This window comes from Salvelinus fontinalis, chromosome 16, assembly GCF_029448725.1.
Source record: "Salvelinus fontinalis isolate EN_2023a chromosome 16, ASM2944872v1, whole genome shotgun sequence".
NCBI classification, from domain to species: Eukaryota; Metazoa; Chordata; class Actinopteri; order Salmoniformes; family Salmonidae; genus Salvelinus; species Salvelinus fontinalis.
The window spans coordinates 19030642-19055349 of record NC_074680.1 but is presented as its reverse complement, the minus strand read 5'-3'; the positions used below and the strand labels follow the sequence as shown (position 1 = coordinate 19055349).

The following is a 24708-nucleotide window of genomic DNA, read 5'->3' as shown; positions in this document are numbered from 1 at the left end:
GTTTAAACCTTTTACAATGAAGATCTGTGAAGTTAGATTTTAGATTTTTACGAATTATCTTTGAAAGACAGTGTCCTGAAAAAGGGACGCTTCTTTTTTTGCTGAGTTTAGGTTGCGGTCGAACAAATGCGGTCGAGGTCGAACAAATTATGCTTTATTACCAACGCATTATTGTAAACACATTGTTCGTGGCCTGTGTTTGCTGACTTTTTTGTACAGCTTTGACAGTGCTACTGTATCTTTTTTGACACTCAAAAACCCAAACGGCGTTCCATAGTATGTATGTCGTGAAGCTAATAGCAGTGATGCTATTACTGTGTAATTCCGGTAGGGCAACATCTTAAAAATAGTGCACTTGGTCGTGTGTACCGGTGCTCGACTAGTCAGCAAAAGCCAACATTACCCACAACGGGTAACGGTTGTTTGTTAAGGACAATGAATTCCAATTATCTTGGCTTTAATGGATATCGCCTTTGAGTTGTCTCGCTGAAATTTTGTTACTCTTTCAAATGACTGCTCAACTTGTTGACTGCTCGATCCACACAGCAGACATTGTGGGCTAGTTTAGTATAATGCTGTGTTGCACGTATAGCGCAAAATTTTACGCGGCGTCATGAAATTCAAAAATACTCAATTCAAATATTTAACATATTTGAAAATATATGTGATATACATTAAAATAAAGCTTAACTTCTTAATCCAGCCGCTGTGTCAGATTTCAAAAAGGCTTTAAGGCGAAAGCAAATAATGCGATTACCTGAGGACAGCGCCCCGCATACAAAAACATGAAAAATCATATTTCAACCAGTCAGGTGCGACACAAAAGTCAGAAATAGCGATATAAAAAATGCCTTAACTTTGATGATCTTCTTCTGTTGGCACTCCAAAAGGTCCCAGTTACATCACAAATGGTCCTTTTGTTCGATAATGTCCTTCTTTTATAGTCATAAAAACTCTGTTTAGCTGGCGCGCTTCAGTCAATCCACTCAGTTTCCCTCCATCAAAATGCATACAAATTGAATCCCAAACGTTACTAATAAACTTTTCCAAACAAGTCAAACAACGTTTATAATCAAACCTTAGGTATCCTAATACACAAATAAGCGATAACATTTAAGACGGAGAACAGTATGTTCATTACTGGAGATAAATAAGAAAGAACACGCTTTCCTCCACGCGCTTGGAAACACTACAGCCAAAATGGGAGCCACCTAGGAAAACTACAATTTCTGGGTAATTTTTCCAAATACCAGCCTGAAAGTCTTTCTAAAGACTGACATCTAGTGAAAGCCCTAAGAACTGCAATCTGGGAGGACTTGGCCTTATTATTAAAATACTAGCCATTGAAAATAGTGGTAAGCTGATTATTTTTTTGGGGGGGGGTTTGTTCCCGGGGTTTCGCCTGCCATATCAGTTCTGTTATACTCAGACATTATTTTAACAGTTTTAGAAACTTTAGAGTTTTCTATCCAAATCTACCAATAAAATGCATATCCTAGCTTCTGGGCCTGAGTAACAGGCAGTTTAGTTTGGGCACACTTTTCATCCAGATGTGAAAATACTGCCCCCTACCCCAGAGAGGTTAAACCTTGAAATCAGCCCTTGCCTGAACAGGATGCCAGTGTAGAGGCTAGCACTGGAGTAATATGATCAAATTTTTGGGTTCTAGTCAAGATTCTAGCAGCTGAGTTTAGCACTAACTGAAGCTTATTTAGTGCTTTATCCTGGTAGCTGGAAAGTAGAGCAAAGTTTCTGATTTTTGCAATATTACGTAGATGGAAAAAGGCTGTCCTTGAAACAGTCTTGATATGTTCGTCAAAAGAGAGATCAGGGTCCAGAGTAACGCCGAGGACCTTCAGTTTTATTTGAGACGACTGTACAACCATCAAGATTAATTGTCAGATTCAACAGAAGATCTTTGTTTCTTGGGACCTAGAACAAGCATCTCTGTTTTGTCTGAGTTTAAAATAAGAATTTGCAGCCATCCACTTCCTTATGTCTGAAACACAGGCTTCCAGCAAGGGCAATTTTGGGGCTTTACCATGTTTCATCGAAATGTACAGCTGTGTGTCATCTGTATAGCGGTGAAAGTTAACATTATGTTTTCGAATGACATCCCGAAGAGGTAAAATAAATAGTGAAAACAATAGTGGTCCTAAAACGGAACCTCGAGGAACACAGACATTTACAGTTGATTTGTCAGAGGACAAACCATCCACAGAGACAAACTGATATCTTTTCGACAGATAAGATCTAAACCAGACCAGAACTTGTCCATGTAGACCAATTTGGGTTTCCAATCTGATCGATGGTATCAAAAGCAGCACTAAGGTCTAGGAGCACGAGGACAGATGCAGAGTCTCGGTCTGACGCCATTAAAAGGTCATTTACCACCTTCACAAGTGCAGTCTCATTGCTATGATGGGGTCTAAAACCAGAATGAAGCTTTTCGTATACATTGTTAGTCTTCAGGAAGGCAGTGAGATGCTTCGCATCAGCTTTTTCTATTTTTTTTGAGAGGAATGGGAGATTCGCTATAGGCCGATAGTTTTTTATATTTTGTTGGTCAATGTTTGGCTTTTTCAAGAGAGGCTTTTTTTGGCTTTTTCTGCCACTTTTAGTGAGTTTGGTACACATCCGGTGGATAGAGAGCTGTTTATTATGTTCAACGTAGGAGGGCCAAGCACAGGAAGCAGCTCTTTCAGCAGTTTAGTTGGAATAGGGTCTAGTATGCAGCTTGAAGGTTTAGAGGCCGTGATTATTTTCATCATTGTGTCGAGATATAGTACTAAAGCACTTGAGTGTCTCCCATGATCCTACGTCCTGGCAGAGTTGTGCAGACTCAGGACAACTGGGCTTTGGAGGAATACGCAGATTTATCGTGCATCCCTAGTGAATATCTACATTGCAATTATTTTTGAATGAGCGGCCGTTCGTGTGCAAATTATTCGCATTTCCGTGAGCATAGTAATCAGCTGTCTGTACAATCGTGGAATTCCTTTGTCTCTCCCTTTCCCTCTCTTTTGAATCCGTAATTTTGTGTAACAAGCCGTCATACTGGTTTAGTCTACTAGGGACTTTTCATTCCATTGTGTAGTAATCGATGTGAAAACTATCCTGTTTGTTTGTTTGTTTTATTCTGTGTGGTTAGTTAGTTAGTAAATAAATAAATAAATTAAGCCAATTTCATCATTTATGCTAGGGTTCGTGCAGATATCCAAGAGTTCTGCGACATTCAGAATGAGTCTGATATGAGGTAATAAGATTGAATTAATTGACTGACTGACGAAAGAGATGTCTTTAGAGTTTAGTCGGGAGATAGTAACTCGTTAAATAACTTTTCCCGTGGTTCCCCAGATTACTACTTAATTAATTAATTGTGTAATAATTGAACATGTGTAACGATCGTCGTCATATTCCTCCTCCTCGGATGAGGAGGAGCATGGATCAGACCAACACGCAGCGAGGTATGTGGACATAATGATTTATTAGACAAAACGACGAAACACAAAATAACACTTTAGAAAACAAAATAACAAAATGAACTAAACAGACCTAAACTTACGAACTTACATGAAACGAAGAACACACGAACAGGAACAGACAAACCGAAACAGTCCCGTGTGGTAACATGTACTGACACGGAAGACAACCACCCACAACAAACAATGTGAAACAACCTACCTTAATATGACTCTCAATCAGAGGAAACGCCAAACACCTGCCTCTAATTGAGAGCCATACCAGGCAACCCATTAACCCAACATAGAAAACACATAACATAGACTACCCACCTAAAACTCACGCCCTGACCAATTAAACACATACCAAACAACAGAAAACAGGTCAGGAACGTGACAACATGGTATGTCATTATTTTATAAAATAACAAACAAACATAATTAAGATAGTCAAGACTTGACACTCCGTTGTATTTCGGAATGGCAAGAATATATGAGATCGACTTTATTCAGTCAAGCTTGCTGTTCGCAAATCAATGTACAGGAAGTCGATGCGCCAACACTTTGGGGCATCATATGAAACACGCAAAAGAAAATAACTGAATGTGCCAGAAAACCACAGGCTAAGTTGATTTCGACTCATCGTTACCTCTAGCGGGAGAGGACGCTGCAGCCTTTTTTTCTGATTTGCTCATTGAAAAGTAGCCTAGTTAATTTAAGTTGAAAAAGTACACGGCTGAAAATTGCTGTGTAACCTGGTGTATAGCCAACATTCAGCGCTAGTGGAAAACACTGCTTGACTCAAGTTTGATTTAGGCCCAATATCACAGTATGACATGACGGCATCAGTAGGCTATACCAAGGTCTATGGTCAGGAAATAGTCACGGCCCTAAGACTGCTGTAGCCTACTTGAAGGGGAATTCTGAAGAGAGTCTATTTTCAGTGGAGTTTTTTTTGTTGGTTTTGTGCCCAGTGAGGATATCTGTAATGTTGAGTGTGTGAGCTGCTGCATGTTAATTTGCTGTTCATGCCTGACTGGATCTGCCTGAGGTTGTTAATTACAGGAGCCTGCTAGACCACCTGATCACACATGGCTCTGTGACTGGAGCTATGCATGGCTATTCCTTAACTTGGATCACGCGCACACGCACACGCACACACACACACACACACACACACGTGTGAGCAAGAGGGAGGGGAAGACAGGATGTTGGCCAGTGTCACTTCTTCCTCTTTCCTCTCCATGCTTTTGTGGTGAGTGATGGTGGGGTCAGGGTCAACTAGGATGGCTGCTGTTAGGAGGTAAAGCTCTGGGGAAACAATCACTGCCACATCGGAAAAAAAAGTCAGCAAGGTCCTTTTCTCTGCTGAGTCAAGCTGAGACCTTGACATGTGATTTTCAAATTTTCAAAACACACTGGGATAGATACAATCTCGTTTTCTTTCATCCCTGTCCACCGTGTAGCCTACTTTTAATCACTTGCCCATGTTCATTATACCATAGCGTAACGCTGAGATGCTGCTCATGCGTCACAGTTTAAATGCATCTTAGCAAGATGCTGCTTTTCATACTGCTTCCGCTGGCTTTCTGTCTGACTCCCGCCCGCTACCTCAGCTTTTCATACTGCTCCCGCTGGCTTTCTGTCCGGCTACGGCAGCTTTTCATACTGCTCATGCTGGCTTTCTGTCCGACTCCCGCCCGCTACCGCAGCTTTTCATACTGCTCCCGCTGGCTTTCTGTCCGACTCCCGCCCGCTACCGCAGCTTTTCATACTGCTCCTGCTGGCTTTCTGTCCGACTCCCGCCCGCTACCGCAGCTTTTCATACTGCTCCTGCTGGCTTTCTGTCCGGCTACCGCAGCTTTTCATACTGCTCCCGCTGGCTTTTTGTCCGACTCCCGCCCGCTACCTCAGCTTTTCAAACTGCTCCTGCTGGCTTTCTGTCCGACTCCCGCCCGCTACCGCAGCTTTTCATACTGCTCCCGCTGGCTTTTTGTCCGACTCCTGCCCGCTACCTCAGCTTTTCAAACTGCTCCTGCTGGCTTTCTGTCCGACTCCCGCCCGCTACCTCAGCTTTTCATACTGCTCCCGCTGGCTTTTTGTCCGACTCCCACCCGCTACCGGAGCTTTTCAAACTGCTCCCGCTGGCTTTCTGTCCGATTCCCGCCCGCTACCGGAGCTTTTCAAACTGCTCCTGCTGGCTTTCTGTCCGGCTACCGCAGCTTTTCATACTGCTCCCGCTGGCTTTCTGTCCGACTCCCGCCCGCTACCTCAGCTTTTCATACTACTCCCGCTGGCTTTCTGTCCGGCTACCGCAGCTTTTCATACTGCTCCCGCTGGCTTTTTGTCCGACTCCCGCCCGCTACCTCAGCTTTTCAAACTGCTCCTGCTGGCTTTCTGTCCGACTCCCGCCCGCTACCGCAGCTTTTCATACTGCTCCCGCTGGCTTTTTGTCCGACTCCTGCCCGCTACCTCAGCTTTTCAAACTGCTCCTGCTGGCTTTCTGTCCGACTCCCGCCCGCTACCTCAGCTTTTCATACTGCTCCCGCTGGCTTTTTGTCCGACTCCCACCCGCTACCGGAGCTTTTCAAACTGCTCCCGCTGGCTTTCTGTCCGATTCCCGCCCGCTACCGGAGCTTTTCAAACTGCTCCTGCTGGCTTTCTGTCCGGCTACCGCAGCTTTTCATACTGCTCCCGCTGGCTTTCTGTCCGACTCCCGCCCGCTACCTCAGCTTTTCATACTACTCCCGCTGGCTTTCTGTCCGACTCCCGCCCGCTACAGCAGATATTCATACTGCTCCTGCTGGCTTTCTGTCCGACTCCCACCCGCTACCGCAGCTTTTCATACTGCTCCCGCTGGCTTTCTGTCCGACTCCCACCCGCTACCGCAGCTTTTCATACTGCTCCCGCTGGCTTTCTGTCCGACTCCCACCCGCTACAGCAGATATTCATACTGCTCCCGCTGGCTTTCTGTCTGGCTACGGCAGCTTTTCATACTGCTCCCGCTGGCTTTCTGTCCGACTCCCACCCGCTACAGCAGATATTCATACTCCTCCCGCTGGCTTTCTGTCTGGCTACGGCAGCTTTTCATACTGCTCCTGCTGGCTTTCTGTCCGACTCCCACCCGCTACCGCAGCTTTTCAAACTGCTCCCGCTGGCTTTCTGTCCGACTCCCACCCGCTACCGCAGCTTTTCATACTGCTCCTGCTGGCTTTCTGTCCGACTCCCGCCTGCTGCCGTAAGAACTGGTCCCGAACCCAACCGCGGTACCACAATGTTATTTTAGGCACACACTACCGGTCAAAAGTTTTAGAACACCTATTCTACCATTCAAGGGTTTTTCTTTATTTTTACTATTTTTTGCATTGTCGAATAATAGTGAAGACATCAAAACTACGAAATAGACATTGGAATCATGTAGTGACCAAAGTGTTAAACAAATCAAAATATACTTGAGATTCTTCAACTTCAGCTTTGCACACTCTTGGCATTGTCTCAACCAGCTTCATGAGGTAGTCACCTGGAATGAATTTCTATTAACAGGTGTGCCTTCTTAATTTGTGGAATTTCTTTCCTTTTTAATGCGTTTGAGCCAATCAGTTGTGTTGTGACAAGGTAGGGGTGGTATACAGAAGATAACCCTATTTGGTAAAAGACCAAGTTCATATTATGGCAAGAACAGCTCAAATAAGAAAAGAGAAACAACATTCCATCATTACTTTAAGACATTGTCAGTCTATACAGAAAATTTCAAGAACTTTGACAGTTTCCTTAAGTGCAGTTGCAAAAACCATCAAGCGCTATGATGTAACTGTCTCTCATGAGGACCGCCACAGGAATGGAAGACCCAGTGTTACCCAGTCAAGGCACACTTAACCAGCATGGCTACTGCAGCGATACGCCATCCCATCTGGTTTGCGCTTATTGGGACTATAATTTGTTTTTCAACAGGACAATGACGCAACACACCTCCAGGCTGTGTAAGGGCTATTTGACCAAGAAGGAGAGTGATGGAGTGCTGCATCAGATGACCTGGCCGCCACAATCACCCAACCTCAACCCAATTGAGATGGTTTGGGATGAGTTGGACCTTCAGAGTGAAGGAAAAGCAGCCAACAAGTGCTCAGTGTATGTGGGAAATCCTTCAAGGCTGTTGGAAAAGCATTCCAGGTGACTACCTCATGAAGCTGTTTGCCTTGATGACAGCTTTGAATTCTTTCAAAGGGTGGCTACTTTGAAGAATCTCAAACAGAAAATTTATTTTGATTTGTTTAACACTTTTTCTGGTTACTATATGATTCCATGTGTTATTTCCTATTTTTGATGTCTTCACTATTATTCTACAATGTAGAAAAGAGTACAAATAAAGAAAAACCCTTGAATGAGTAGGTGTGTCCAAACTTTTGACTGGGGTATGTGTGTGTAATTATTTTAATATTTTGGGGGTTGGTGGGGTCGAGGTGAGTAGGAGGATTATTTAAGATACTGTTTGAAGAGGTAGAGTTTTAGATATTTTTGGGAAGATGGGCATGGATGCTGGTTCCACCATTGGGGTGCCAGGACAGAGAAGAACTTGGACTGGGCTGAGCGGGAGCTGGGTAGGATTCAGATAATATTCAATAAATGTAGTACCCAACATCCAACCATGTTTTTTTTCTACCTGTTCAGAGAAATTAGTAATTGAAGTAATTAGTAAATTAGTAATTGAAGTCGGTTGTATTATTTATCATAAAGTAGTACCAGGTTTTAACCAGTAAATGCCGCTCCACGGCAGTCAATCAAATTGAAAATCAGCTTTATATTAGGGCTGGGCAGTATAGCATATTGTACTATATATCGGTATTGATGCAGGGACCGGTTGGGCTTTTATTTTACCTTCTATAACGGTATTTTAATGTTTGGTTTGTTAAATGTGATACGTAACTCTGGCGCGTTTTATTGTGCGTTTTTATAGTTTGCTACTTGAGTCGTCTTTTTCCCTCACCTACTGCTGCATGCATTGCGGTATAGCAAGAATGTCTGCATGCCACCGCCCTGCCCTACCCCCTGTCACTCAAGGAGGGAGCAGTTGCTCGACCAAGGAGTCTCAAGCACTTTTTTGCCGTTCACTCTGCAGTCTGATAGATGTTGTTGGTGAAATGCTGCTTTCCATAAGCGTTCTATAGTTACACTATTAGTTTGTGTGTCTTACTGTCTGAACTACTGTATGCTATTTTGTATTTTCTTAGCAAGTTGGGGCTAAAATAAATCTCGTTAGCCGCTAATAGTAATTGCTAGTTGGCTGGCTAGTCAGAGGAAACATGGTTATCTAATACGGAATGGTACCAGTGCTGGTGTAGGCCTAGATAAGCCTGTTTGTTCAATGGTATCTTCTAAATCCGAGAGGAATAGGCAAAGCATGAATATGGTAGCTAGCTGCATGTGGTATGAAAACGTGTCATGTAAAACCTAATTAGGGTCATCTGGGAACACTGACCAACCCTTTTGTTCCTACCCTGTCAATTTCTCCCTGGCTTATTCAGTCATCATTTCAAACAACGTGTTCAAGGTGCTGCCCACTATATTCCAACCAGTTTTAATTTCATCAACAAATAACTATGGCAAAAAATACTCGTCCACAACCTATTTTTCCTGACAGAAATGTATGATAACGAGACAATATGCCCTGGGGGGGAAAAAACGATTACAATTTTCTTTTCTTTTTAGTCGACAAATGTGACGAGACAAATTCCACATGAGACTAATGGACAATGGATCAAATTCTCTCCTTTTCAATTAAACCACTGTTATTTACCCTCTTGATGGCTCTGATGGGGAGAAAATCTTAGCTGTAAATTAATTAACCTGTAGCCAAGGCTTTATAGCCTATATTGTTAATTAAGGCTGGTATTGGTTAGTCTCAAATAGCTGCCTGTCCCTTTTTTAATAGCCGGGCAACAGCACACATTTCAGCAACTACTGTAAACGGCTGTTTCAATTAAATGCCGAGTCTAAATTAATTGTTTACGAGTTTACCATGAGTTACCATGAATTGTTTGAGGTTTGATTTGTTACATTAAATAATTCAGTAATGGCTCAAAAAATGATGGCAATCATCCGTTTTTAATGCCAGTAAGAAACTGACCCCCAGAAATCAGCCGATCGCCCTCTAGTGGCAAAAGTAAGAACTGCCGAAAATACACAGTCGGAGGAGAATAATTATTGTCAATGATTCTTTTCTTGACAAAATAGAGCAATACTAAGACTAAAGAAACATGACACAGTCTGTAAATAATAACACATTAGTGCAGGAAATGAAGAAATTGTTTAAAATGCTGGAATGAAACAATTGAAATGAAAATGAGCTAAATCTGTGTGCATTAAGGTAATAGAGGCCTGGCTCAAATAGAAACCTGTCTCTAGGTGCCTGTTGTGTTAAGTGATTTAAGCTTGGGCTATTCATTTAAGTTTTACTGTAGTTGGTCAAGGCTATCTTAATGTGCACATGATGAAAGTTAGAGGTACCCTAAATATTCATAATTTAATAGAAAACAATGTGACTAAAATGACTGACTAAAACTAGAGACATTTTCCAGAGTTTTAATCGACTGATAATAACTAGAACTAACGAAGGATGAAATGACTAATGTGTGACTAAGACTCAAGTATTTTAAGACTAAATCTAAAGTAGCTGCCAAAATCAACACTGATTCCAACTATAGAATTTAATAATCATTCTATTTCCATGATTCCAACAGTTCACCAATTAACTAGGTCTAGTTTTGCCCATATCATGCAGCCCTGTGTGGCACAGTGTGGAAATGATAACAAAAGTGCAGTAAATGCAAAAAGTATTTTTGTTTGTTTTACACTGTTCAATACAACTTCAATCAGCATGGAGAAAGCCCAATTGAAATCACGTATAATGTACGTGTTGCCACCCTAATGTCATGAACTACTTATAAAGCATATTTCGAACTTATATTATGAAAGATAAAATGTAGTCGTAATGTGAAAAATATCCCCCAGCCCTACTCTATATGTTTAGTGATTAGTGAGCATCAGCATTAAACCCAACCCAATACCGTTACCAACAGGGATTGCAGAATTCTGCGTTTTTCACACGCAGGAAAAAAATAATAAAACACATATCTTGCTGTGTTTTGTCATTTCTGATCGGCATCAGACTAATTTTGTGCTTCAGTTGCACTTCTCCACTCGGATGAGAATTCACGAACGGGCAGAGCGAGAAATAGTAATGGCGTCTTTTTGTAGGCACTAATTACACCATGGTTTGCTGGACAAAGCCTATGGAGAAAATGAATGGCGTTTTTTGGGATTAACGCCAGAAATAAATCTAATTTATTTATATAGCCCTTCTTACATCAGCTGATATCTCAAAGTGCTGTACAGAAACCCAGCCTAAAACCCCAAACAGCAAGCAATGCAGGTGTAGAAGCAATGCAAGTGTAGAAGCAATGCAGGTGTAGCCTACTTTTCTCCGGTTAAATGCAAGATTAACCTCAAGCAAAGCGTTAGGAAATGTTGCTGGCTACGTTCTTTCTATGATAAATATTAGACATTTGATGGCCGCCAGCCAAATAGCGTTGCTCTTCTGTTGTCATCTGATGAAAATGAAGCTATTTTCAGCTGAATGTGTTTCACTAATGTATTTTCTGTGAAGAAAAACTATTGCTACACCCCCCGATCACTGTATTGATTCTCAATCTAAAACGCAGCTGAAATGGTTTAAAATTCAGATGATTTTTTTTGATCTGTGTTTAAAAAAAAAAGCATTTCTGAATTCTATTGTGACTCTTGTACCATTGCAAAACAGTATACAGTTGTGGGACTTTTACAACTTGAAGAACATTAGAGACCATAACATTGAGAGCCTTAGAACTAATGATATGCTTATACAGCAGGAATGGTCTAACAGTAACTAATCCAGACCTTTTTTTAAAGATAATAAACCACACACAAGGGGGGCTGTTTCCTGGACACGGGTTAAGTGTAAAAGAAGGACGAACTGAATTGGTTTCATGGAGGACTGGTTGAAATGTGAGGATGACCACACAATTCATTTTCATCATGAGACAAATCTATTGGTTTTCTACTAGGAAATAATGAAAACATGACACAGACCAAACTCTTTGGTCTTTTAAAAACCTGCTGTATTGAAAATTGTGTGTGCTATAGCTTGGGAAATAAATAAATGATTGTTTCCAACATTAAGGCTGTTTTCCTGAAGAAGTTCAATCTGATTCGTGTTTTGTTTCCTTTGCGACACTGGTATTGTACCGGCCCTATTTTCTACCAAAAGTTCTAAAGGAAATATTGTGATATTTAATTAACACAAGAGACCAGCAAAACATGGATGAGTGTGGTGCTATAGCAGGAACAGCGTTATCTAGTGGTCAAAACCTGGTACTTTTACACTACTTTATGGTAAATAATGCAAGCGATTTCAATAACTAATTTCTCTGAATGGAGGGGAAAAAAGGCCTTGATATGTGGCAACCTCAAATCCATTGTGAATAGCTGGGCATAGATGTGAACTGTACTATGCAGGTTTGGTGACACTAGACAGCCATTAGCAGGTCCGTGTCTGTCTAGTGTTGCCCATTTAGGCTGGCAGCTAATGTCATTATCACCCTGGCGCTGCTAGCTCCACACCTCTCTCCTATAGTACTGTAGGCCTCCCTAGGTCTGCAGGGCTCGTGGCTACACTGACTCTGGGGGTGAGAGAGAGCAGCCTGGCCTGATCTCACGTAGCTGTTTCCTCCTTGCCACTCCCATGGTTGTCCGTTATGACTGTGTACGTGTTACGCTTGTCAATACCAGGCAGTCATAGTGAACAAAGTGTTTCACTTTCAAGTGAGATTCACACAGGGCACTATAGGCCTCACCTCAGCCAAGTGACGAGATTTACTATACGATGAGCTACAATAACATATTAGTCATCATTCTGTTCTGAATCTACAGTGCATTCGGGAAGTATTCAGACCCTTTCACTTTTTCCACATTTTGTAATGTTACAGCCTTTTCTTAAAATGATTAAATAAAACAAATTCCTCATCAATCTACACACAATACCCCATAATGACAAAAACAAAAAACGGTTTTTACACTTTTTTTCAAAACAGACCTTATTTACATAAGTATTCAGACCCTTTGCTATGAGATTCGAAATTGAGCTCAGGTACATCTTGGGCTTGGTTTTTCTGGATTCATTATATCATGTACAGTAAAAAAAAAAAAAATTTTTTTTTTGCCAAACAGTGCGAGGCCCATCTGTTAATGCAGATTCAGCACTGACCTAGTTCTGGTAAAATAAGTATGACAATGGTGACACGCGTTAGAGTGTGATGTCCAGCCGGGATATCTAGTCCCCATCTTGGCTGTGGCGTACAGGCTGGATGCTGTGTTTTGGCCAGGTTATTTAGTTCCCATCTTGGCTGTGTTTTGGCCAGGTTCTCTAGTCCCCACCTTGGCTGTGGCATACAGGCTGGATGCTGTGTTTTGGCCAGGTTCTCTAGTCCCCATCTTGGCTGTGGCATACAGGCTAGATGCTGTGTTTTGGCCAGGTTATCTAGTCCCCATCTTGCCTGTGGCATACAGACTGGATGCTGTGTTTTGGCCAGGTTCTCTAGTCCCCACCTTGGCTGTGGCATACAGGCTGGATGCTGTGTTTTGGCCAGGTTTTCTAGTCCCCACCTTGGCTGTGGCATACAGGCTAGATGCTGTGTTTTGGGCAGGTTCTCTAGTCCCCACCTTGGCTGTGGCATACAGGCTGGATGCTGTGTTTTGGCCAGGTTTTCTAGTCCCCACCTTGGCTGTGGCATACAGGCTAGATGCTGTGTTTTGGGCAGGTTCTCTAGTCCCCACCTTGGCTGTGGCATACAGGCTAGATGCTGTGTTCGGAGGTCAGGTCAGTACCCTGGGGCTGCAGAGTCGGGCTCACCTCTCGCTGCATGGCCCGAGGCTGATGAAGGCTGGTGTTTGTGACATATCGAAGTCAACATTAAACCAGTGGTCTATAGTTCAGTTTGGCTACAACCATTTTTATGAAACCGACATTGTTGAGGTGCAGGCCTTGGTGCGGCAAGTCTACAGAGTTTATTTTATTTTGCAGTGGCGGCCACGATTTTAGATGCATATAGGGGTAACACTGCGTATAGGAGAAACTGAAGAACAAGTGGGCTCCTGAGTGGCACAGCGCTCTAAGGCACTGCATTTCAGTGCTAGAGGCGTCAGCCAGATTCCGGACTGTATCACAACCGAGGAGTTGCAGCGATGAGACGATGGAAATTGGGGAGAAAAAAGGGGGTAAAATACAACAACAAAACCCTTTTTTGTGTGTGTTTTAAAGGCTGAGGGCCCAGAGGCACATGACAAGGACAAATGCAATGCATCAAACGATGAGGAGTAACCTAGTCCTAGTCTACGTTTTATACAGAGTAATATTTATGTCCTTTACACAGGTCATGAAAGTCTGGTCAGACTGGTTTCATGGTCGCAAGTTCAAATAGCAGAATGCACTGAACAGAGTTGTACAATTCTGGTAACTTTTCAATATTTCCTAGGTTTTTAAGTAATCCTGGTTGGAGGATTCCAGATTTCTTGTTTATTACAGGATGTTTGGAATACCTGGGAATTCCTACAGGTGTGTGTTGCCCCAATACACAACCCTGGTTGTCATCTCCATTGAAATCTAAAGGGTGTTTATTTTATTTTTTTAATTTTCTGGTGAGATAATCAAAAGGCATGGAGGGTAGACTCCACATGGGCTGTAAGGTAACTAGATCAGTGGGGCTCAACTGGTTTTGCCTCTGGACCCAAATTCAACCCGGCTGTCGCTGGGAATGCTCCTAAGAACATAATTCCTAGGCGTATCGTCAGAATTGATGAGGAAGAACATGAGCTAACCCATTTGTTCTTAATTTTGGGTTAGAGGTAGTGGTAAAATCAGATTTTGTTTTACTGTCCTTTGCAGCATGGCCAGATAGCGACAACCAGGCAGCAGCTTGCCTCTTGCCCGCTGCTTGCCATCCCAGGTTAATTAAGGGAGGTATTGGGGGCGACCTCATTAGGAAGAGAGGCATTCGGCAGCTGAGCGGCTCCCTGATCTGCGAACACAGACTGGCCTGAGGTCAGGCTGCATCCAGCCACTGCTACCATGTCTGTCAAAGGTTCAGTCTGTTACATGGTCCTAATGAAAGGCCCCACAGTTTGAAAATATGGCCTTTCATTTCCATGTTCATGAAGTGTCAAGTGTTGGCTTTTGCACAGTATGTAGGAGGGAAACTATTGCAAATTGCAATAGGCTAATATTACTAAGGTTGACCTGAGGGATTGTGTCTGACAGTGGCATGGCATGCTTACAGTAGCTGCTAAGATCACACCTCACTGCCAGAGAGGTGTAGCACGGCTGTTGACAGTCAGTTGTAAACCACTGTTATATTATCACGGTGGAGGAGGAGGCCACATATCCGCTGTACCACTACCTCCGTTCCATTCACAGAGAGCTACTTAGCCCCGTGGCTTTACCCTGACAGTCAGGAGTTTATCACACACTGTAAATACACTGCTTACAGAAGATGATGCATGTTGCTCAGGCTGTTTTTGGTGTCTTCTACCTTCACAGCCTCTGTCCGTACGTTGCTAAGACCTGGCGTTGGATGGCTGAGGGCTTTATGAGCTCAACGGCTCTGTGCATCGGTCTATAGAGTCAGCGCTGGTGGTAGCTCACTGAATGCACTCCCATTGACCTCATAAGAGACTCCAATTTGACTCGGTGTGATCAACTTCATTGAACCTGGCCAAGGCTTTCGACTCTGTCAATCACCGCATTCTTATCGGCAGACTCAACATCCTTGGTTTCTCAAATGACTGCCTCGCCTGGTTCACCAACTACTTCTCAGATAGAGTTCAGTGTGTCAAATCGGAGGGCCTGTTGTCCGGACTTCTGGCAGTCTCTATGTATATATCACTGATGTCGCTCATGCCGTTGGTGAATCTCTGATCCACCTCTACGCAGACGACACCATTCTGTATACATCTGGCCCTTCTTTGGACACTTTGGTAACAAACCTCCAGACGAGCTTCAATGCCATTACAACTCTCCTTCCGTGGCCTCCAACTGCTCTTAAATGCAAGTGAAACTAGGTGCATGCTCTTCAACCGATCGCTGCCCGCCCAACTCGCATCACTACTCGGTTGGACGGTTCTGACCTAGAATATGTGAATAACTACAAATACCTAGGTGTCTGGTTAGACTGTAAACTCTCCTTCCAGACTCATTTAACATCTCCAATCCAAAATTAAATCTAGAATCGGCTTCCTATTTTGCAACAAAGCCTCCTTCACTCATGCTGCCAAACATACCCTCGTAAAACTGACCATCCTACAGATCCTTGACATCAGTGATGTCATTTACAAAATAGCCCCCAACACTTTACTCAGCAAATTGGATGCAGTCTATCACAGTACCATCCGTTTTGTCACCAAAGCCCCATATACTACCCACCACTGCGACCTGTATGCTCTCATTGGCTGGCCCTCACTACATATCAGTCGCCAAACCCACTGGCCTCAGGTCATCTATAAGTATTTGCTAGGTAAAGCCCCGCCTTATATCAGCTCACTGGTCACCATAGCAACACCCACCCGTAGCACGCGCTCCAGCAGGTATATTGCACTGGTCACCCCCAAAACCAACACCTCCTTTAGCCGCCATTCCTTCCAGTTCTCTGCTGCCAATGACTGGAACGAATTGCAAAAATATCTCCCTCTCTAACTTTAAGCATCAGCTGTCAGGTACAGTGAATTTGTAAGTAGCACACCCAACTACCTCATCCCCATATTATTACTTACCCTCTTGCTCTTTTGCACCCCAGTATCTCTACTTGCTCATCATCATCTGCACATCTATCACTCCAGTATTATTGCTAAATTGTAATTATTTCGCCTCTATGGTCTATTTTTTGCCTTACCTCCCTAGTCTTCTACATTTGCACACACTGTGCTTAGATTTTTCAATTTTTCTTTTCTTTTGTGTTATTGACTGCACGTTTGTTTGTGTAACTCTGTGCTGTTGTTTTTGTCGCACTGCTTTGCTTTATCTTGGCCAGGTTGCAGTTGTAAATGAGAACTTGTTCTCAACTGGCCTACCTGGTTAAATAAAGGTGAAATAAAATAATAAATATGATTGACGCCTCAGGGGCTTCAGTGCTGCTCTGCTGGTGTCCCTGGTTCTGGTTCATTTACTGTCAGTGGGATCCTCCGTGTGTTAGTTCTCTGAATGAGCCTGCTCCTGCTTTCCTTAATTTGCTTCCTAGTACTACCCTTTCCCTCCCTGTGAATTGCATCATGTGACAGGTGGCAGTGAAGTTTCCCTCGCCGCAGCTGGTTGCCATGGATTTATCATGAACCTCTTAAACGTGGTCCAAAGTCAGCGACTCGGCGCTGCTCTCCGAGGCCTGTGGAGGGGGAGCTCCGAGGGCTGTGGAGGGGGAGCTCCGAGGGCTGTGGAGGGGGAGCTCCGAGGGCTGTGGAGGGGGAGCTCCGAGGGCTGTGGAGGGGGAGCTCCGAGGGCTGTGGAGGGGGAGCTCCGAGGGCTGTGGAGGGGGAGCTCCGAGGGCTGTGGAGGGGGAGCTCCGAGGGCTGTGGAGGGGGAGCTCCGAGGGCTGTGGAGGGGGAGCTCCGAGGGCTGTGGAGGGGGAGCTCCGAGGGCTGTGGAGGGGGAGCTCCGAGGGCTGTGGAGGGGGAGCTCCGAGGGCTGTGGAGGGGGAGCTCCGAGGGCTGTGGAGGGGGAGCTCCGAGGGCTGTGGAGGGGGAGCTCCGAGGGCTGTGGAGGGGGAGCTCCGAGGGCTGTGGAGGGGGAGCTCCGAGGGCTGTGGAGGGGGAGCTCCGAGGGCTGTGGAGGGGGAGCTCCGAGGGCTGTGGAGGGGGAGCTCCGAGGCCTGTGGAGGGGGAGCTCCGAGGCCTGTGGAGGGGGAGCTCCGAGGCCTGTGGAGGGGGAGCTCCGAGGCCTGTGGAGGGGGAGCTCCGAGGCCTGTGGAGGGGGAGCTCCGAGGCCTGTGGAGGGGGAGCTCCGAGGCCTGTGGAGGGGGAGCTCCGAGGCCTGTGGAGGGGGAGCTCCGAGGCCTGTGGAGGGGGAGCTCCGAGGGCTGTGGAGGGGGAGCTCCGAGGGCTGTGGAGGGGGAGCTCCGAGGGCTGTGGAGGGGGAGCTCCGAGGCCTGTGGAGGGGGAGCTCCGAGGCCTGTGGAGGGGGAGCTCCGAGGCCTGTGGAGGGGGAGCTCCGAGGCCTGTGGAGGGGGAGCTCCGAGGCCTGTGGAGGGGGAGCTCCGAGGCCTGTGGAGGGGGAGCTCCGAGGCCTGTGGAGGGGGAGCTCCGAGGCCTGTGGAGGGGGAGCTCCGAGGCCTGTGGAGGGGGAGCTCCGAGGCCTGTGGAGGGGGAGCTGCTGGCTGATTGCACCTCTTTTTGGGGGGGTGTTTTGTACACTTCCCTCCATTGCTTCTCTCAGGTTGGCTTCCTGGTACTTGGTTTTAAAATAGCTGAGCTGTGGCGGTGTTGAGATGAATATTTTTTAGCGGTTAGCACACTCAGAGGAGGATGAAGAGGTGAGCTGGCGCCTGCTGTGCCCTGCTGATGCCCCCATGGGGTGGCTGTTGTAGGTGGATCGGGGTGAAAGAATGGGTGCCTGCTATGTAAGGTGTATGGAATGAATTGAGGACACTGTGGCTGTGTTAGCTAGCGGTTCTGCTCAAGATTTCTTTGACTGAGGCAGTGACACGGTGACTGAACTGAACTGCAGCACAGTCTGACTGTCTGGCCTGCCTCGTGACACAGTGCCTACTGCCAAGCCTACACTCCTTCAATGGGGCGGGGGCTCTCTCTCTCTTTTATCCATCTCTCTCTGGCCCAAGGCACCAGCACCAGAATCAAAACCAGAGAAAAAAGTATGTTGTTTTAAAATACAACTCTGTCTGTGTGTCTGTCGCTCTCTCTGTGTGTCTCTGTGTCCGGCTCGGCTCTCTGTCTCTTTGTCCCTGACGGTCTCTCTGTCCCTGTCTGTGCCTCTCTGTCCCTGTCTGTGCCTCTCTGTCCCTGTCTGTGTCGCTCTGTCCCTGTCTGTGTCGCTCTGTCCCTGTCTGTGTCGCTCTGTCCCTGTCTGTGCCGCTCTGTCCCTGTCTGTGCCGCTCTGTCCCTGTCTGTGCCGCTCTGTCCCTGTCTGTGCCGCTCTGTCCCTGTCTGTGCTGCTCTGTCCCTGTCTGTGCCGCTCTGTCCCTGTCTGTGCCTCTCTGTCCCTGTCTGTGCCTCTCTGTCCCTGTCTGTGCCTCTCTGTCCCTCTCTGTCCCTGTCTGTCTGTCTGCCTGTCTCTTTCTCTGTGTCTCTCGGTCTCTCTCTGTCTGTCTCTGTCTCTGTGTCGGTCTCTCTGTCTCTTTCTCTGTGTCGGTCTCTCTGTCTCTGTGTGTGGGCCAGAGTGATGGGGATTTCAGGTAGCTAACCCTGCATCCATGCATCCATCAGCCTCCACATTAGCAGCAGCTCTGTGTTGTTGCCCCCCAGGCAAGTTAGCCTAGTTAAAGACCCCCCCCCCCTGTGTGCGTGTCTGCTCTGAGCCTCGTGCGAGAGACAGCCTCAGTCTCTCCTATATCTCACTCCTCCTGACAGGCAGCCAGAGCGGGAACAGAGCTAGGTCTAAATGCTGATGATTCTGTCTGATCACAGGTTGATCAGCTAGGCCCTCCTGTATGAATGTGACATAGTATATTAATGACTCCGCGTGGTGTGAATGGCTCCCATTCATCTCCCTGCTGCTAGGGAACATTTCACACACGTTTCTACGGTAAATGGCTTCTTGTTGTTATGCCTACAGGAAGTGCTGTTTCGGTTTGAATAGGTCAAGTGTCCAGATGTTTTTACTGTGCAGTGTAAATATGCATGCGGCTTCAGATGACCGGATGACCAGTTCAACGTGATTGGCTAGGCCTAATGCACACACCAGTGGACCCTTAATCAAGTAGAACACCTCCTAGTTGTAATGTAGGTACCATTTAACATTCACTAGTCTAGAATGTCAACCATGCATGCTTCTCACCCAATTCCCTTTCTCCACCAAATACATTCGAATTGTGTAAGTGTCTCCCGTCTAGTTGATTTGGTCCAGAGGCATGTCGGAGTGGTCTTGTATTACACAGGAATCACAGGCCCAGTGTGCTGGAACCCTAGTTTAACCGTCGATGGTGCTGACGTCACACCGACGCAGACAGGACTCCTGTGTTGATGTGATGTCATGTGACGTCCAGAGACCTAGGTGTCTCTGGACGACTGTTTAGTCGTGACTTTTCCGATGTTATCTGACATTTTGGAGCCGGTCGGCTCCTTATCCTGAGAGAGAACAGTGAGGCTAGACAGTCAGCACTATATATGTCAGCGTGGACAACGTGTTGTGTTTCTCTTCCTGAGTTACCCCTCTTTGAATATGTAATATGGCCATCAGGCATTGGCTCATCTGCCTAGCTGTTGCAGGTTGTTATTCTGCCGCATGGGGACTCAACAGCTGCTCTGCTCTGACTGGCAACAGGAGATTTTCCTGCACACGATCAGGAACAGTCAGTCGCTTGAAACTCTTAGACCCAAGGTAGGATTCCTTTTCGTATTCCGTTGTGATTTCGTAAAAATGGGGGGGGGGGTTCATTTTCAGTGTAGAATACTTACTCCGGTAGCCCACTTCTTAACTCCTCTGGGATATGGCCCGTATTCTACTACTTCCCCCCACAGAGTGACTCAATAGTACTCTTGTGGCTTACTATCGTTTAAGATACAAAGCATTAGCTCTGTGTCCGGACTGCCATTGCCAAGAGGCGGATTAGCGATTGGCCGAGTGGAATTACAAATAAACTGTTTGGAATAGGAACTGACCCCGGGTCTGTTCTTTGCTGTTGAACTTGTCCCGAACTCCTTTAGCCACACTCGACAATCACACCAACACCTTCCTCTCCTCTCTGCTCCTCTGTACTGAGAGAGGTGCGATTGTGTCGGGATCAGTGAAACGTTGGCACTCGCTCACTTCCACACACAGAGAGGTCTCTCTGAGGAGTCAGATCAGAGAGCAGGCTCTGATGGGTCTGTGACATGCAGGACGTTAAACAGAAATGACCCAGCTCCACGCTCGCACGCACGCACACACACACACATACGCACGCACACCACCTCATGTTCAAGGGATTGGCGTAAACACAGATCTAGGTCAATCTATCAAATTCAGATGTTGATAATGGACAGACATGTAAACTATGTTGGTTGTTGACTAGAAGTTCAACATTCCAATTTCCCAAGCACACAATTTCCAAACTAGCCAGGTTGGCTAGTCGTTAGAACAACATGTTTGTTATTGCATGTATGTACAACTCCATGTGTATTAAGCCACTCTGTGAAGCTACTTTGTTGTCCAAAGAAGAACTCCCCCTGGACAATAAAGTTTTAGTGGGTTTAGTGGGTCTCCTGACTGCTGTAGGACAGGAATATGGGAGGAAGTGACCTGGGAATGGCTTTATCACCTGACCAATGACCCGCCGCTTGCACGCGTGCACTCCTTTCTCTTTTATGCTCCCTCTTTCACACACACAGACACACACACACACACACACACACACACACACACACACACACACACACACACACACACACACACACACACACACACACACACACACACACACACACACACAACCCTCAAGCCCTCCTGATTCCCTCCTTCCCTGAGGATGTGCCTGCTGGTCCTCTCTCCTCTCCTGTTCTCTCCCAGCAGGCTAGTGGGTTATTGGGTGGGTACTGCTGCTGATGAGTCAACATGTATTCCTGAGCGGCAGACAGGAAGCGCTCCAACACAATGAGCAGTGCTGAAAAGTGGACCATGTGAGGTGCTGAGATAAGAGCGCTGCCTTGCCCCTTGGTACTGGGTCTGTACTGTCTTTCGTCACTTGGAATAGAGCTGCTAAGGTGCAGAGCACAGTGTGTGTTATTATTCCAGCCCCTGTCTGAATAGAGACCTTTTGGATTTTCACCTTCAGGTTATTAGACCTGAAAGTTATTCATTAGACCTAGTAGTCTAAGGCTAGCTAAAATGCTCAATGATTTTGGCTGGCTCATTGGATCTATTCCTAGATCTACCACTGATTTGTTGTGTCTTGTGAAGGCGTCCGCATGCTTCGGTTTGGCTGGCGGCTACCCCAACTCGGCTAGTGTTGCTCATATACTCCCTTAAAAGACCTTCACTTGAAAAAAGAGACACCGTAGCCAGTATACACTTCCTCAAAATAGTCAGAATTCATCTGGTCATTTTAAGAAATCTGTCATAAATTTTGCAGTTTTTGCAAAGGATATCTTAGTCGCGCAATTTTGCATCTGACTCAGATGTTTGGTGCAGTATTTCTCAAGTGAACAAAATGTGAATGAGGTCGAGTCATCTCTCGTTGAATGACAGCAGGCACATTATTGAAGACTTCCTACGGTTGACCAATTGCCGATGGGGACATAGACTTGGGCGTTTGACTTGGGCTTGCCATGAGAGGGGGGGGGGGGGGCGGGGAATGTGTGCCCAAACAGCCGAAAACCCCTTGCTGAAGTCCTAAACGAACAAAAACGTCACAGAATCATCATTGTCATAATATAATATAATATATGCACAAACTGTTCCGAACTGTTTTGGCTGGGAAGCACGCGGACGACTTAAAGCAGACACTGAGTTTTGTATTGATGGGCTGAGGGGTGTGTGTGTGTTTTAAGTATGACAGCGTGGTGTGAACTTAAAGGACTGTGTGATTAGCTCAGTGACTGCATACCAGCACCGGCATGCCAAATGAGAGAGGCGGAGATGGGATGGATGTCGGCAGAGAGGCAGTGTCAAGCCCCCCTCCAAATGATTCACAATCTTTCGAAAGTGCTTAGTGTGCTAGTGAACGTGTGCAGGAAAGGGTGTTATGCCAGTGTGTTAATAGGATCTGAATGGAATTTCCCTTGTTGCGAAATATGACACTTTGTGTGAAGGAGACGTATCTGCCGTGCTGTTGTTTTTTTGCACACGGCTTAGGGCAGTCAGGTCAAGTGTAATGTTTAACCTGATCGAGTAGTCTATTATTTTGTAAACATTGCTTGAAGGATTTGTAAATGTGTCTATAGCTGGTCGGGGATGTGCAGAATGTAATTGAAGGAAGAGTATGCAGGCTGGAGAAGGGTCATCTCTGCTCTACATTTTGTTCTGTTCTCCCTCCCTAGTCCAAACATTTCACTGATTTATGTGCTACTGTGTGTTTTTCCCTGTTTTGCTGCCGGTATTAAAAGTGTCACATGGGAATACTGCCGTATAAAATGGGCTATTCTGCTTCTTCTGGCGTTTTGTTGTTATTATGGTTTTAATAGTTAGCCTAGCATTGCGTATTGTGTTGCCCGTGGTGCTGCAATTCCACTCTGTTGCAGTTGATTGTGATGGACGTTCCAATATCAGGCCTTATTCTATATTCCGATTCAATCAGAGCTGCAGTCAGATTAGCCTGAGAAATAAGGACAAGAGCAGCTCCTGTCTCATCCAGGACCAGTTACTCTGTGATGGCTGTTGTTTGCCTTTTAACTTTAGGCCAGATCCATGGAACACCGGTTCAAACTCTATTGCCAGGGTGATATCCATGATTCTTCATTATCGGGGTTTTAATCTGGGGGCAAACATAAATCACAAGACAGACTGTCATTGTCCCACAGTGGCTTCCAGCAGTCCCCCTGAGCCATTTACTGGAGACTATCTGGGCTAGGTTCGGGCCCCGTCCAGTTGACTGGTGGTTGATGGTGTATTGAACAGAACTGAGGACCAGGACAGACTAGAGCCTCAACAGAAGGTGAATCTTAATTGCTCAATTAGGGGGAAGAAGTCTCCCCCTGTTAAATGTTCTCATCACAGTTGAGTGTAGCTTGGAAGAGAAAGGTTCTGTGACTGATGCCAAGCCTGATTCTGGATTGGTTTACATCCTAATAGGAACATGATGACATTCTAGCCTGGTCGCAGAGCGATGTGCTTTTTAGTCATCTTTGTCATGTTGTTTTCAGCATGCCAACGAATACAAGAGGAGTTGATCTGAAGAATAGATCTGCTAGCAGGCTAGAGCTAGCCAAGACCTACTGTGTGTGTATGACTGCTGCTGGTCCTGTTCCCCCAGCCATCACCTGAGGTCAACATGCCTCGACCCTGGCCTTGAAACCTCTACACTCTCTCCCCATCTCCATAACAGATCACCCTCAACCACCAGCACAGCACCGCTCACACACCACACATGGCTAAGAGCTTTTACAGTTTGGTGAGCTATTAGTTTCATTTCAACTAATTTAACAAACAAATAAACAAAAAAAGATCTTTGAATCAAGGTGTTATGCAGAGGATTGGAGGAGAGTTTTACGGAATGTAGGTTAAAGTAAGGTTGTCCCAGATTCTGGAATTGGACACAGCTTGCGCAAGTGAAGTCCCATTGACAGATGTGTAATGGGCCTGTCCTCATAGAGCGAGGCCTACGTTCTCAGTTAGAATTCTATGGCTCTGCCCTCCCCTGTACCTCAGTATGTCCCTGCTCATCAGTGATGCTCCTTGGGGATGTCATTCTCCACTCAGCCACGTGTATCCCTCCCTTTTTAATGATCTGAACCATTTAAACAGACAGCATCCACTGAGTTAACCGCTTTCTTTATAGCATGGTGAGCTAGCCTAATTAGACGTTTTCCCTCTCAAACTCCTTGGTGTGCTGTTATGTAAATCCTCACAGCCGTTGAATTACCAAGGATGTTTAAGCTTCTGATTTATGTATGACAACATATGTTTGATTGAGACATGGGAGAGAATTATGGATAATCTTCTCACTGGAATCTTTCATTGTTAGACTGTAATGGCAGCGATTTTTACATTTTGGCCAGTTTCACTAAACAACAATCCTTGTATTTTGTTTGTCTGGCAGTTGACAATTGATCTGACGGTGTGTGTTTGTCTGTTTCCTTTTGCAGATATCATTGAGAAGAGTGAATTGAAGACCTTCTTCGAAAGCAACTGTTCGCAGATTTATTTTATCTTCTATGAAAATTTCATTACACTGGAAAGTAACTTAAAGCAAAAAGGTAAGGAAGGTGTGCTGCCTGTGTGTCTGTTTATAAAAAAGGGCCTATAACTACTACCCCAGTATCTAGCCCAGTAGTAGAGTGTATAACTAGCTGGGTAAACTACCCC

The 24708-nt window shown here is 45.5% G+C and overlaps 1 protein-coding gene across 7 annotated transcripts in view; it reads left to right on the top strand.

The window, feature by feature from the left end:
• Window positions 1-24708, top strand: part of LOC129812779 (ral GTPase-activating protein subunit alpha-2-like) — a 157264-nt gene that overhangs the window by 6618 nt on the left and 125938 nt on the right. For all 7 annotated transcript variants that reach the window (XR_008753074.1, XM_055864636.1, XM_055864640.1 and 4 more), the window contains exon 2: window positions 24489-24599. Coding sequence is in view for 6 of the 7 variants with exons in the window: in XM_055864636.1 (XP_055720611.1) it covers window positions 24489-24599 (111 nt within the window). In the remaining variant the exon portion in view is untranslated. The remainder of the gene's footprint in view (window positions 1-24488; window positions 24600-24708) is intronic.